General features: G+C 49.0%; 1 protein-coding gene across 6 annotated transcripts; it reads left to right on the forward strand.

Moving 5' to 3' along the window:
- Nucleotides 1-4,077: 4,077 nt before the first annotated feature.
- On the forward strand, nucleotides 4,078-14,450 carry LOC125982480 (trichohyalin). Of its 6 annotated transcripts, none has more exons than XM_049743065.2 (26): nucleotides 4,078-4,532; nucleotides 5,196-5,253; nucleotides 5,344-5,439; nucleotides 5,505-5,558; nucleotides 5,631-5,809; nucleotides 5,877-5,995; nucleotides 6,077-6,136; nucleotides 6,479-6,556; nucleotides 6,821-7,067; nucleotides 7,323-7,586; nucleotides 7,720-10,074; nucleotides 10,227-10,409; nucleotides 10,619-11,422; nucleotides 11,658-11,930; nucleotides 12,006-12,093; nucleotides 12,168-12,316; nucleotides 12,387-12,435; nucleotides 12,497-12,698; nucleotides 12,781-12,806; nucleotides 12,892-12,940; nucleotides 13,027-13,061; nucleotides 13,289-13,400; nucleotides 13,475-13,574; nucleotides 13,642-13,715; nucleotides 13,785-13,899; nucleotides 13,968-14,450. In XM_049743065.2, the coding sequence occupies exons 1-26, from the start codon at nucleotides 4,429-4,431 to the stop codon at nucleotides 14,053-14,055; spliced, it is 5,961 nt and encodes a 1,986-aa protein (XP_049599022.1). In that variant the 5' UTR covers nucleotides 4,078-4,428; the 3' UTR covers nucleotides 14,056-14,450. The 6 variants fall into 6 exon arrangements, with proteins under 6 accessions (XP_049599022.1, XP_068509181.1, XP_068509182.1 ...); XM_068653080.1 differs by having other exon boundaries at nucleotides 10,622-11,422; XM_068653081.1 differs by having other exon boundaries at nucleotides 6,488-6,556.
- The last annotated feature ends 206 nt before the right edge of the window (nucleotides 14,451-14,656 follow it).

Here is a 14,656-nt window from a genome sequence, read left to right on the forward strand (position 1 = left end):
TTTGGTTAGTTTGCTTGTTAATGAAAATCTTTTTTTTCTTTTTCCTCCACAAGTCCGAAAAATGTCCCTTTCTTGTGTCTCCATGTCTAAAAGTCCTGCCACAGGAAGCGCTATCTTGAAGAAGCCATTTTGGCTGGCGTGAGTAAGCTTTTTTTTTTTATCATTCACAAGTTGCGTCAAAAAAAAAAAGCAAACTTGTCGTTAAAGTCGGAATCACATTGATGTAAATATACAGAGGAATCATTAAAAATAACACGCTTAACAGTTTCAGAGCAAAGAAAAGACATTTTGAATCGCAGCGGCACTTGTTTCGCCCATTCCGAATTTCAAAATTTCTATCATGATTCTAAAAAATCAAAAAGTCTGCCTTTCACACTTTACCTGGACTTTTTCCTCTTTGTGTTTAAAGCGAGTCTTCCGCCATGGTCGCAGGTGCCGTCGCCCGCCCAGCCGGCCAGAGAAGTGAACGAAGATGAAGTCGTCGTCTCCTTTTGAAGCCCCTTGGACCACGTGATGAAACCACAGGAAGAGGTCTAACAGTCACAGCCGCTCTCCTTCTCTTCCGTCTTAACACTGTGCCTCCTACAGATGGTTTGAAAAAGAACCAAAAAAAAAAGAAGCATCCCAAATCCAAAGTAAGACTATTCACCTAAAAGTCACAATTATTATGTACACTTGCACGATACTGAATGAGGTCACAGCATTAGAAGTTTGTTAAAAGCTGCAACACAGAATTTAGTCATTCAAGAGATTGTTTTTATCTCTTTCTTTTATCTTATTAAATTTTTTCATCTTTGAAAAGGCAGATTTATTCAATTTTAGACTTTGCCAGTGTACTTAACGTGCATTGGCATTATCGTGTTCAAGGTACTCGAGTGGTACTAGAGAAATTAGGTCGCAAACCCCACATACTGAAAAAATAGTCTCATCTGAAAATACGCATATAAGTATGACACTTTATATTTGTTATTATTAGCTAGTCAAGTATTTTTGGTTACATATTCAAAAGGTTAGTCGATCTGCTAGCGTAAAAGCCGATACAATAAAAGTCAGGACAAAAAGGAGAAAATATTTTTTTCTGTGCAGTTTTTTGTTAACAAACAGGGCTGGTGTCTTAATTTCTCACTCGAATTACAAATTAAATTTACATTTGGTCCTTTTGCCTTTGCTTCAGTATTTAAGTCTGTTTTTTTTTTTTCCTCCCCCCTTCTTCACTCATCTTGACATCTACTTTCATACCAAGTGAGTAAAACGAGAGCGCAATTTGCTTTGGGTAAATTTCCGCTTCTAGTAGGTGTCATGACGAGCATGTCCCAACACCTTAGGGGAAATGCTGGCAACACAAAACAAGTGCGGATCCCCTTTCCCACCAATCTCAATTCACTTTTTGTTGTTACTATTTAACACAACTAGGTGTGAGAACATCTTACATGTCTTTGCACGAGTGCACCAGTAAGGAAGTGATCCTAAAGAGTTGCATGAAGCCTGGGCCTTTCCTGAGGAGCCTTAACTGCTTCTAGTGATAGACCTTATCTGGACAGGCAGCAAGCTCCCCTCCCCTCCGTCCGTCCCTTGTGCTCACTCGAGCGGACATTTCGTATTCAATTCACACGTGTCCCCTGAAGTTGGCATTCGTTGTAAAAGGAAGTGAAATCCTCATGAGCATCTGCTTGTGCGCTCAATAGAGGAAGTCTTCATGAAACACAGCGTGGTCTTCTATCAATACTGTCTAGCCTCTTTAGAAATGACACCCTCGTTTCCTTTTTCTTTCACATCTCTCCGATGATGAAAGTGTTCAACGTTGGTCATCTGAGATGCCTCATAAGTTAGCTTCAAACAAGACCTTTTCTTTTGCAGCTCGGTACGTTGCTAACATATCCAAATAAGGGCAAAAGCGACAGTTGCAACGAGCAAGTAGGCCGCCCGCGGTGTGCTCGAAAAGAAGGCCACGCTCAGCTGCGCCTGGCAGTCGCTGCCGTCGGCTTTCCTGTTTGACAAGGCGTGCGGTCGAGGAAGTCTTGCAGCATGCAGCTCAGTTCTCGCTTTTGCTCACAAGGAAGCACTTTGCTCACATGAAGCTAAACGGGCGCTGGTAATAAAGGTCAAGAGAAAAATTTCATCAGAGATAAATTTATGTGCCTAGAAACTTCACGAACAAATAGAAAATAAAGTGAATGATCTCCATTTGTCTGGGAATTATTACAAAGTCAAATTTGGAGTGTGATTGTCTGAGGCTGCTTTGCTACTTCAGGCCCTGGATGATTTAAAGTCCCCATTTAAAGTCCCAATGATCATCGTCACACACACATCTGGGTGTGGTGAAATTTGTCCTCTGCATTTAACCCATCCCCATGTGATTTTGATCCATCCCCTGGGGGAGAGGGGAGCAGTGAGCAGCAGCGGTGCCGCGCTCGGGAATCATTTGGTGATCTAACCCCCCAATTCCAACCCTTAATGCTGAGTGCCAAGCAGGGAGGCAATGGGTCCCATTTTTATAGTCTTTGGTATGACCCGGCCGGGGTTTGAACCCACAACCTTCCAGTCTCAGGGCGGACACTCTACTACTGGGCCACTGAGCTGTGATTGATGAATTTACCAGAAAATTCTTAGCCATTACGTTGTGATCTCAACCTGAAGCAAATTTGGGTCAACGATGCACTTAATGGCTTTAAAAAGAAAGTAATGTTTTAATGCTGTGACTTTCAAAAGTCCTGTGTTGCTTAATAAAAGCAATTCTGAAAGGACCATTGAAGCAAAAAAGCTTTGAATAGTTTCCCGTATTAAATAAAATCAGTCGCCATTTAAAAACTCAATTTTATAATTACTTGTCTGATGGTAACATTTCGATTTCTTTTCTCTGACATTTAAGCGGGGAAAAGATGCACAAAAAAAATAAAATAAAAATGGCATTAAGTCTATCATCGCTACTAATTTACCGACTAGTTCTAGCGGAAATGGCAAAACCACATAACACCCACAAACCCAGTATAAAAAAAATTGAGCGCGAAGCAGACAGTGTGATTTTTATGTAGAAGTATGATTTAGTAAAAGTTGCAGAATTGATCTGTTCGTGTCTTTTTTATTATATTATTTCAAAGTTGTTACTAAAGTTGGTACTGCTTAATTTAGGAGCCTTAATTTAGTCCAAACATGCACAATCTTGTCATTCTATCACCTTTTAAAATATTTTTGCTCATTGTGTTGCAGTACATTAAATATTAAGTGTTAGTGATGTAAATCAACCCCCCCCCCCCTCCTTATCTCGGACTGCAAAATTGGAGGGTTTAACTTTCCAGTCCTTACTTTGCATCTTTGTGACCTGGATTTATCAAGTTACAATGAAAAGAACACCACAAGCTTCAACAATAAGCATAAAAAGTAAATTGGTCTTTCCCTAACAGTAATATAATCTAGTCGAGGCTACATTTCCCTGACAGCTATATCCAAAACCTACATATTATATTTTGTATAGACGCCCTTTAAAAGAAAATATATAGGTTGTGAATTTGGTGTGATATGCTTTGCTGTTTATCAGTGATTGTCAACCGGTGGTCCGCGCTCTCTAGTGGCCTGTGGTGATATTGCAGGTGGTCCGCGAAATTGGAAATAATTGTAACATTTTGAAAAATAAAATAGATTTATTATTCAGACTTGATTTATTTTCCAACTAATTTTGAGAATAATTTACCCATCCAAATTATGTCAAATATAGCTGAGATTCCCATACAGATGCAAATAAATAGCTCGTATAGGTCTATCCTCTTTTGGTGTAGAATAAAATAATATTCCGCCAAAGCAGTGGTCCCAGAGTTTCTTCTTGCTTATAATGGTGGTCCCTTGGACAAAATCAGTTGAAAACGCCTCCAGTTGACGGCCAAATGACCTGGTTGATTGTTGCAGGAAAGCCGTCTTATAGTTCCCCCTGTTGGTAGTTCGTGGGATTGCATTAGGTAGTGTGGAGCGTTTCTAGTGTCTTAGAAGTTTGAGTGACGTGGCAAAAAAAAAAAATTGCTGTCGGAACTCCCAAGTCACGCCCCACCCTTCTACGCCGCTGTTCCTGTCAATCATCCTAAAAATAGCCCCCCCTGCTGACACCCCGCGTGACCGCGCATCCCTACTTGAGTCAGCTTGGAAACTCCAAAAGTCGCCTTCAGGCGTGCCCGCGCATGGCAGAAGAGCGTGTGTCAGGATCAAAGTCTGGCATGGACGTGGAGATTAAGGCACTTGACGGCGCTTTGTGTGTGTGAGGGTGCGTGCGTCTGAAAGTCCAAGCCAATTGCAAAAAAAAAAAAAAGAACCCGGGCACGCGCCTCGCCTAACCTTTGTGGGACTTGAGGAAGAGTGAAGCGAGTCTATCGCACCGGCGCGTGTGCGCGCTAACAGAAGAACTTTACAGACGCTTGGAACCACGCAGACGTGTTGTCCACGATGACGTCAGTATGGAAGAGACTTCAGCGTGTGGGCAAGAAAGCTTCCAAGTTTCAATTTGTTGCTTCCTACCAAGAGTTGCTGCTCGAATGCAAAGACAAATGGTGAGTGGACGGACACAGATCTTTAAGATACTGTGTGCGGTTTTTTGGCACCTCCGGGGATGACTTCGGCGAGGGTCGCGCGCATGCGTGTGTCCGCGTCAGCTGTCAATGCGGTGATCTCTTTTTTTCTTGCGGCCGATACAATGCAGAAAACTCGCCATAAAAGACAAAGGTCAAAGATTATTTCTAAAACTTGAAAGCAATTCAATTCATTCAAATATTCTCTAGCACATGTTACTCTTAAAATGACAACAAAAATTACAAGTCATCTGATATGTAGCAGGAACTGAATTGAGTCATGAACTTTGAAGTCAACCAAGAGTCTTCAATATTCAACACCTTTTGCGTGCAAGTTAATAAACAACACGCCCGTGAGCAGCATAAGAATCACTTTTGGAATGCGACCACGCCAACGTTTAGCGAACCTTCTACAATCTACTTGTGCGCAGTATATTGTTGTAACTTCCCTTCCTGACAACAGTTGTGCTTGTGGGTCAGATGATTGCGGCGCAACTTCCTCTTTCACTGGCGGACAATACACAAATGCCAAGTGTCCACATGACCCTCATGAGTTGGTGCCTTAAAACGCTTCTGGAAAGTGTACACACAACATATGTCTATTATACACACTCAAACCATGTGTGTGTATGTGTGTGTTTGCAGGCAACCAGACAAATTGCGTGTGGTTTGGACCAGGAGAAATCGCCGGATGTGCTCCAAGGTGGAACAACTCGGCACACGTAGCAGGAAATGTGTCAGGATTAGTCACAATTTCAGAAAGACCAACCTTTGTGTGTGTGTGTGTGTGTAGCTGCACAGCTGGCAGCCTGGAATCAAGAACCCGTACAGAGGGATGGTTCTGTGGCCCGTCCCGGAGAATGTGGACATCTCTGTGACCCTCTTCAAGGTAGCTAGCAGGCTCCAAAGATTTTGTTGCTTTTCAGATTGTGATGCCTTGTGTTGTGTCTGCAGGAAGCGGGTGCTGATGTTTTTGAGGACAAGGAGTGGACCTTCGTCATTGAGGGTGTGAGTTCTCTGCATAGGGCGAGTGGTTCCTGCTTTGGTTCCTTGCTCTGATTGTAGCGTGTGATCCAACAGGAGTGCAAAGGTCACCGTAAGGTTCTGGCGTCTGCTGCGGTCAACTTGAAGAATTATGCCAGCCTGACGCCGACGCAGACGGACATCAGGTTGCCGCTCAAGCCGCTGTCGGTCAAAGTGGTGGAGGCGGAGCTTAAGCTGTCGCTGTCCTGTATTTTCGTGCGTGAGGGAAAAGCCACGTGAGTAGATATGCAGTTAGCTTTAGCCAACTGCAGCTACGTTATGCTAACGCTGGCTCGCGTTTAGTGACGAAGACATGCAGAGCCTCGCCAGCCTGATGAGCGTCAAACCCGACGTGGCCAACATGGACGACTTCAACGAAAGCGACGATGACGGCGACGGCAAGTCCGCCAACAGCGCGGCAGGTAAAGGAAGCATCTAAACGCCGCCTATTCCTGTTTCCTTGAACTCACGGCCCGCCTCTTTCTTTCCCCCGGGGGACGCAGCCGCGCCGCGCTCTCTTACGCGTCCCAATCGCCCCGCCCCGCCGCCTCCTGAAACCACAGGTAGGTGTGCCAGGTAGCTTTTTACTGTCACATGTTCCTCTAACTGTCCCACTTCCGGTTCCTGTGACCGATCTCCACTCTAACAATCATTTAACTGTTCCTCTGCCTGTTCCTGTGAATACTTCTCTTCTTGTGACTGTCCTTCTCACTGTGAAATAGTTTGACTTCCTCTGACTATTTGTCAAACTGTTCCTCTGACTGTTCCTGTGCACGCCACGTTATTCCTCAGCGTGTTGAATGAGCGAAACGTTGGATGTCTCAGGAAACTCTTGATGCTTATTTTTCCATCTTCCCTTTCTTTCTTTTTCCTGATCACTCATCCATCCATCATTCATCCATCAGTCATCCAAGGGGGCGGTCCATCCAACACCCTCATGGCTCCGCCTCCGCCACGACTGCCTGCCATCTTCCAGGCAAAAGGTAGCCTGAAGGCTGGCCTTCTCACACTCACAAACATCTGCCCTTACTTACTTTGCCTCTTCGGACTGAGATAGTGCCTAAAAAGTCCACCAAGCATGCCTCCTTATCCTCCTCCTCTTCCTCCACCTTCTCATACCTCCTGTTAATTCCCCTGCTCCTTTTCATTTTCCTCCCTCACTTGCAAGTGATGGCAATATTATTATTTATACAAATCATTTGCATATCTTTGCAAATGTTTACAAACTGTTTATTTCCCCCCCTTAGTGCTGCCCTCTGCCCCTCCTCCCGTCCCGCTGTTGAGTCGTCCGGACCTGGACGCCCTTGGTTCCTCCCTGCTGCCGGCCTTCCCCCCTCTTGCCACAGGTACGGCCTCCCAAAAAGTGGTTGCCACGGAGACGACGTCAAGCGCAAGCCAAAGTGCCACGGCTGCTCATGACATCACGGCATCTGAGCGACCAATCACAGTACAGGACTCCAAGACGGACAGCCCGGAGGAGCTACTGAGGGCCAGGTGGGGCCACAAAAACACACACACTCTCACACACACACACGCACACCGAGTGTGATCTCCACCCTGTCTCTGTGCTTAATGTCCATGCTAACGCCCATGCTAACGTCACGCTAACAGTGTTTGTGAGCTGGTCCGCCCCCTACTGGATGTTTCATTGGCATTTTGCTGCAGTCCTCCTCCCGCCTGGAATGTCTCCATTTGGCTGAACTAAAGGAGTGCGGGTCAAACCCGATATCCGCTTTTTATTCCCCCCAGTTCCGGCCAATCGCAATCAGAGCTGATCATAGCCCCGCCCCCTCCGTGGCCCTTTGCCAGCTGTGAGAGCTCCGCCCCCCAGCGGCCTTCCACCAGCGTTCTGGCGGCTTTTATCACCCCCAAGCAGAAGTGTCGCCATGGCGACGAGGAGGCCGACAACCTTGGACGCTGTGTGGAGGCGGAACGGGAGCCATCCCGTGATAGCGTCACTGGGATGCGCGAGAGCCAATCAGGAGGCTGCTTTCCGGAGTGGGACTCGGGCGGGTGAGTTTGGGGTGAGGGGAAAAGAGAGGAAGGGAAGGAGGAAAGAGAAAAGATCAACGGAAGTGCGGGAAAGAGGAAATTAAGGGAAGGAACAAAGAGAAAAAAAATGAGCCATGTTCTTTCCCCTCTGCAGCCTCCTGTTGAAGGAGCCTTCCAACAGGTTCCCTGCCCAGGAGAAGAAGAAAGAGGAAGAAGAAAAGAAGAAGGAGAGGAAGCGGATGCAACATGAGGAGGAGAAGAGGAGACTGCTGGAGGAAGAGAAGAGCCGACTCTTTGAGGAGCAGGAGGAGATGAGGAAGTTGAAGGAGAGGAGGAGGCACGAGGAGGAAAGACTTCTCCAGGAGAAGCGAGAGAGGCTGCGCAAAGAGGAGGAGCGCAAGAGGAAGAGAGAGGAGGAGGCCGAGAGGAGAGCGGAAAAGGAGAAGAGACTCCGGCAGGCCCAAGAGGAGCAGGCCAGACTTTTGAGAATGAAGCTGGAAGAGGAGGAGGAGCAAAGGAGAATGAAGGAGGAGGAGACACGGCGGATGCTGGAACGGGAGGAGGAGGAGAAGAAACGCCTACGACAGCAAGAGCAGGATGAGGAGAGGAGCAAGAGGCGGAGGAGAGAGGAGGAAGCAAAAGAAGAGGAGAGAAAGAGGAAGGTGGAGGAAGAAAAGGAGGCTCAACAAAGATTAGGAGAAGAGAGAGACAGGATAAAAAGGGAGGAGGAAGAGATAAAGCTAAAAGCAGAGGAGAAAGAGAGGCAGGTGCAGAGATTGAGGGAGGAGTGTGAAAGGACGGAGAGAGCAGAAAGGGAGGAAGAGGAGAAGAGGAAAGAGGAGGAACAAAAACAAAAGGAGGAGGAGGGAAAGAGGAGGGAAGAGCGGGAACAGCGAGTCAAAGCTGAGAAGGAGGTGCAGAGGTTGAGGGAGGAGAAAGAAAGGATGGAAGAGGAGGGGAGGAAGGAGGAACAAAGGAGACAGGATGAGGAGAGAAAGAGGGAGGAAGAGGGGAGAGTTCAGAAGGAGATGCAGAGATTGAAAGAAGAAAATGAAAGGATGGCGAGGATAAAAATGGAGGAAAAGGAGAAGAGGAAGGAGGAGGAACAAAAGAGACAGGAGGATGAGGAGAGAAAGAGGGAAGAGGAGGAGCAGAGGGTCAAGGCAGAGAAGGAGGTGCAGAGATTGAAAGCAGAAAAAGAAAGGATGGAGAGGATGAAAAGGGAGGAAGAGGAGAGGCGGAAGCAGGAGGAACAAAAGAGACAGGAGGATGAGGAGAGAAAGAGGAGGGAAGAGGAGGAGCAGAGGGTCAAGGCGGAGGAGGAGGTGCAGAGATTGAAAGAAGAAAAAGAAAGGATGGAGAGGATGAAAAGGGAGGAAGAGGAGAGGAGGAAGGAGGAGGAACAAAAGAGACAGGAGGATGAGGAGAGAAAGAGGAGGGAAGAGGAGGAGCAGAGGGTCAAGGCGGAGGAGGAGGTGCAGAGATTGAAAGAAGAAAAAGAAAGGATGGAGAGGATGAAAAGGGAGGAAGAGCAGAGGAGGAAGGAGGAGGAACAAAAGAGAGAGGAGGAGAGAAAGAGGCGGGAGGAGGAGAGAAAGAGGCGGGAGGAGGAGAGAAAGAGGCGGGAAGAGGAGGAACAGAGGGTCAAGGCGGAGAAGGAGATGCAGAGATTGAAAGAAGAAAAAGAAAGGATGGAGAGGATGAAAAGGGAGGAAGAGGAGAGGAGGAAGGAGGAGGAACAAAAACAGGAGGAGAAAAAGAGGAGGGAAGAGGAGGAACAGAGGGTCAAGGCGGAGAAGGAGATGCAGAGATTGAAAGAAGAAAAAGAAAGGATGGAGAGGATGAAAAGGGAGGAAGAGGAGAGGAGGAAGGAGGAGGAACAAAAGAGACAGGAGGAGAGAAAGAGGAGGGAAGAGGAGGAACAGAGGGTCAAGGCAGAGAAGGAGATGCAGAGATTGAAAGAAGAAAAAGAAAGAATGGAGAGGATGAAAAGGGAGGAAGAGGAGAGGAGGAAGGAGGAGGAACTAAAGAAACAGGAGGAGAGAAAGAGGAGGGAAGAGGAGGAGCAGAGGGTCAAGGCAGAGAAGGAGATGCAGAGATTGAAAGAAGAAAAAGAAAGAATGGAGAGGATGAAAAGGGAGGAAGAGGAGAGGAGGAAGGAGGAGGAACTAAAGAAACAGGAGGAGAGAAAGAGGAGGGAAGAGGAGGAGCAGAGGGTCATGGCAGCGAAGGAGGTGCAGAGGTTGAGGGAGGAGAAAGAGAGAAAGAAAATAGAGGGGGAGGAAGAAGACAAGAGGTGGAAAGAGGTGGAACAAGAGGAGCGTCAAGAGGAGGGGAGGGCAAAGGTGCAAATGGAGAGATTGAAGGAGGAGAGGAGAACAAGGAATGAGAAAGAAGAGACGGTGAAGCAGGAGATGTTTAGTTCACCCTGGCTCCCTCGCGTGGACACTGATTGCCTTAAAACCCCGAGTCTCAGCCAATCAGAAGAGACGCCAGCAGCCAACCAGAGGTGAGTTTGGCCTTGAGCTGAGCTCTCCATGCAATTCCAGACTGGGAAGAGGGGTCCGTCCAGTGCCATCTTTATTTCTTTATTTCTGTCCTCACAAGAAGAAGTCTGGCCGCCAAGTTCTGCTTCCAGTTCTCTCCTTTTGTCTTCCACAGTGAAAGCACCGATGGTCCCGTTAGACCAATGGTGGCCGAGGCCCCGCCTCCTATCGCTCCCGCTGTGTCAGAAGCTGAACAAGCGAGAGAAGAGGAGGCGAACCGAGAGACTTCAAGACTTCCGGGAGAAACCGTGCAGGTGCCCAGATTTGAGGAGCTGGCGGAGGAACGCGTGGAACAGAGGTGACTACTGGCCTGGTGTGGTTGCATTTGATTTGAAAAAAACAAATTCTTTATGCATCCTATAGTTAGGTTTGTCTCATCTAACTTGATGGCACATGATGAGGTCATGTGACGGCAAGCGGGTCACGTGACCGGGCTTCCACAACCCTACGTGTGGTTCCCAACGGGACCGGCTAACCCGTGCTGTCCCTCGCCTTTGTTTTGTCCAGCAGTTGCGAGACGGTGGCCGAACAGAACCGACAATGTTCTACCCGGGTCGCGTCCTCGGGTGGGATCGCGGAACCGGAGCCCGGCCCCGCAGACGCGCAGCGGCTCACTTTTGTCGCGAGCCTACGCCTGGCCGCAAAGGAGCAGGAGGAGGAACGAGAGGAGAGGCGCAGGAGAGAAGAACAAAGAAAGGAGAAGTTGCAAATAAATGAGGAACTAGAGCAGAAAAGGAAAGGAGAAGAAAGGAGGGTGGAGCAGGAAGGCAAGACGGAAGAAAAGGAGCAACAAGAGAAGAGAGAAGAAGGGAAAAGAAAGGAAGGCAGAGAGGAAGAAAAGGAAGGAGGCCAAGAACGTCAAATGAACAAGAGACAAGAGAAAGTGAAGCGCATTGAGGAGAAGAAAGGGCAACACCACCAGGCAGTCACTCGCAGCCAATCGGAGATCGGACCACCTCTCAAGGAGGCGGAGCTTGATGACATTGCCTCTGAGGAGGAGCAGTATGGAGATGAGGAGGTCACCTCACAACTCGCATCGCCTGGGATGGTAAATCCTGCTGATCCTGGTCCTCTTCCCGGTCCTCTTGGTCTTCCTGGTTGTCTTGCCTCTCCTGGTCCTTCTGATGTTCCTGCTTCTCCCAGTTCTCTTGGTCCTCCTGGCCCCCCTGGCCTTCCTAGTCCTCCAAGTCTAGGCTCAGTTGTCCATGGGGAGGCTGGTGCCGACGTGGAGGAGGTTGAATTTGAGCCAGGTCACGAGGATCTGGGCTCCATATGGTTGGCCGAGCTCTACATGGGCGGCCGCGTGGCAGGGTGAGTGTGAGTGTGTGTGATGGTTGGACTCTGGCCTGCCTGCACGTGGCGCTGCCGTCCTGCGTGGCCTTCATGATGTCTGCCCTGCATGAACGCTGGCATGCAGGTTGAGGGAGATCATGCAACATTCTGCTCTCCTCATTTGGAACCAACACAGCTGGATGACAATTGGCGACCTTCTCGGCCTCTAACGGAGCATTTGATGACCTTGTCAACCCTTGTCTTTTCACTGCAGACCATCTGGCTGTCGTCACGGTGGTGATGATGTCACACCGAATGGCGACGGGGGGCAAAGCGGTTCGTCCGCCGTCGTCTCCCAGCATGACGATGCAAAGGACCGTGTCAGCAAAGAGCAACATTTGCAAGAGGAAGAGCGTCTCTTATTGGATAGAATCCAGGTGATGTCATCGTACACGCCCCCCAATGCCAAGAAGCTCCTGGTTCCCGCCCCAGGTGAGATCAGCGATACGGAGGCAGAACGAAGGCCGAGCTCGTCGGAAGAATGCGCGTAAGTCCGCGTCGTTGAGTAACTGTATGAGAGGATGAGGAGTATGATCCCCATGTTGTTCTTCATCTTCATCAGGCCTTCAGAGTGGAACGCGTCCTCACAAGTTCCGCCAATCAGAGAAGATGCCGACGGAAAAGACGACGACGACGGTGGCGGCGGCGAGGTAAAAGCCGCAACAGCCGTGACAGCCAGCCAAAGGCTAACGTGCTAATGTGCTAACGTGCGGCCTCCTGCAAGGGCGTGATGACCACTGGCCAGTCGCTGCTGCGCTGGTGTCAGGAAGTGACGGCGGGCTACGCGGGCGTCCAGGTCAACGACTTCAGCGCGTCCTGGAGGGACGGCCTGGCCTTCTGCGCCCTGTTGCATCACTTCCACCCCGAGCTCATGTACGACACGTCCGTCCGTCCATCCGTCTGTCCGTGCGTGTCAGCCAGCATCCTCTTTTTGTCCCTTCAGAGATTTTCAGCAGTTGAAAGCTCACCAAATGGAAAGCAACAACAAAAAGGTGAGCTGATGATGTCATCACGGCATCAACATCCTAACTCGCTCTGCGTCCTCGCCGCTAGGCCTTCGCCGCCTTGGAGTCGGTGGGGGTGCCGCGCCTCCTGGAGCCCTCCGACATGGTGGCGCTTCCGCTTCCCGACCGCCTCATGGTGATGACGTACGCCAGCCAGCTGCGCACTCACTTCACGCGTGTCGCAAGTCGCCCCCACGAGGGAGGGGCCGCCGAGCCGGTCCCCCCGCCGAGAGCCAGGAGGCCGCTTCAAGGTTGGTCTGAACAATTCCATCGTCGTCCTTCCAATCTAAAGGTCCAGACCTTCATGAGTCATTGCACTTTGTTTCCTTGCAGAAGAGGCCACGCCTCCTCTTCCAAAGGTGAGCGCCGTACGCCTCCTCCTCCTCCTCCTCCTCCTCCTCCTCCTTCTCCTCTTCTTGCCTGATTGTGTGATGATGTGTTCAGGATCAAGGCAAACTCCTCATCGAGTCTGCAGCAAGCACACAGGAACACGGTTAGAACCTCAAGTCACACACACACACACACACACGCAATATAAAATCAATCGATTTGAGTGCGCGTGTGTCGGTGTGTGCGCAGAGTCCCAGCTTGCCAAAGAAGACGACAAGATGACGGTGAGTTTTTTTTTTTTTGTCTCTCAGTTTTGAACTTTGACGCCGTCAAGTGAGCAGATCATCCTGTTTGGAGACACGTGATGATGTCATCAGCAGGTCTACAACAATCACAGCTTGCTCATTTTTGGACCTTCCTGCTGGCTTTCTTTCCTCCCCATTTCCCTCCTTGCTTCCTTTTTATCCATCCTCGCTTCCTTCTTCCCTGGCTCCTCGGTCAGCGTTTTCAGGACACGAGTCAGTATGTGCTGAGCGAAATGGCGACGTTGGAGGCGGAGCAAAAACACGTCGACAGCAGGGCGACGGTGGTGGAGCGACGCCTCAGAAGCCTCATGGAGAGCGGTGTGGTGCACGCACACAAGCGCAAACGCACCCTTGCGTTCACTCGACACCACCTAAGGCGTGTCATGTGACAGGAAGCGACCGAGCTGAGGAGGAGCGGCTGATTCAGGAGTGGTTCACGCTGGTCAACAAGAAGAACGCCTTGATACGGAGACAGGACCACCTGGAGCTGCTGTAGGTCACATGATCATGCCGAGCAAAATGATGATGATGATGACGATGATGATGATGATGATGACAGGCAAGAGGAGCAGGACCTGGAGAGACGCTTCCAGCTGCTGAACCAAGAACTGCGAGTCACCATGGCCTTAGAAGGTCTGCCGAGCGGCCTCACCTCATCCGGCTCGTGTCATGTGACCCTTCTGACAACTCGTGTGTGTGCAGACTGGCAGAAGTCAAACGCCCAGCGAGAGCACGAGCAGCGACTCCTGCAACAGTTGGTGTCGCTGGTCAACCAGCGTGATGATGTCATCCGAAACCTGGACGCCAAAGAGCGAGGGTGCGTGTGAGCCGTTTTTGGTATTTTTGTGTCTGTCTGTGTGCGACTTTGTGTTGTTTGCGATGTAGGGCGGTGGAAGAGGATGAACGTCTGGAGCGCGGCCTGGCGATGAGGAGACAGAAGTACAACGATAAGGAGAAGTGTGTCCTGCAGTGACGCACACGCCCACATTGACGTGCACTTTTTTAAATTTATTTATTGTCGTGTAGATTGTTTTCTTCTGCTCAGTGTGTTTGTGTGTGTGTGTGTGTGTGTGTGTGTGTGTGTGTGTGTGTGTGCGTGTGTGTGTGTGTGTGTGTGTGTGTGTGTGTGTGGTAGCTGTCCAAATTGTCCATACTCACAAAAACAGCCTAATGAGTGTCAAAAGAATTATTTTACTGTTTTGGTCTTTTTTTTTTAAATTTATTTTATAGTGTTTTTTTATTTGAGACTTGATTTGACTTGACAAGCCAAATGATTTTACCATCCAGCAGGGGGCGCAGCCACGGTTGTTCCACGAAGATTGTAATACTTTTTAGTATTGAAATAATAAATTATTATAATAACTCTCACAGGCAAGTTATTTGCTTGGTGAATTTAAATGTTAGCGAGTAGAGACCAGCAGGGGGCGCTGTGCAGATTTTTTTTTTTTAACTTGTGGTGGTTGTTTGCGTGCGTGAGACACCGCAGAAAGACAAAAGCAAGAAGAAGAGTTTGCAGTGCCAAGAGCAAGAAGCGAATCCTCAACATGCCTGAGGGAAAGATGGAAGCAAAGTCA

This window comes from Syngnathus scovelli, chromosome 15, assembly GCF_024217435.2.
Source record: "Syngnathus scovelli strain Florida chromosome 15, RoL_Ssco_1.2, whole genome shotgun sequence".
In the NCBI taxonomy this organism is placed as follows: Eukaryota; Metazoa; Chordata; class Actinopteri; order Syngnathiformes; family Syngnathidae; genus Syngnathus; species Syngnathus scovelli.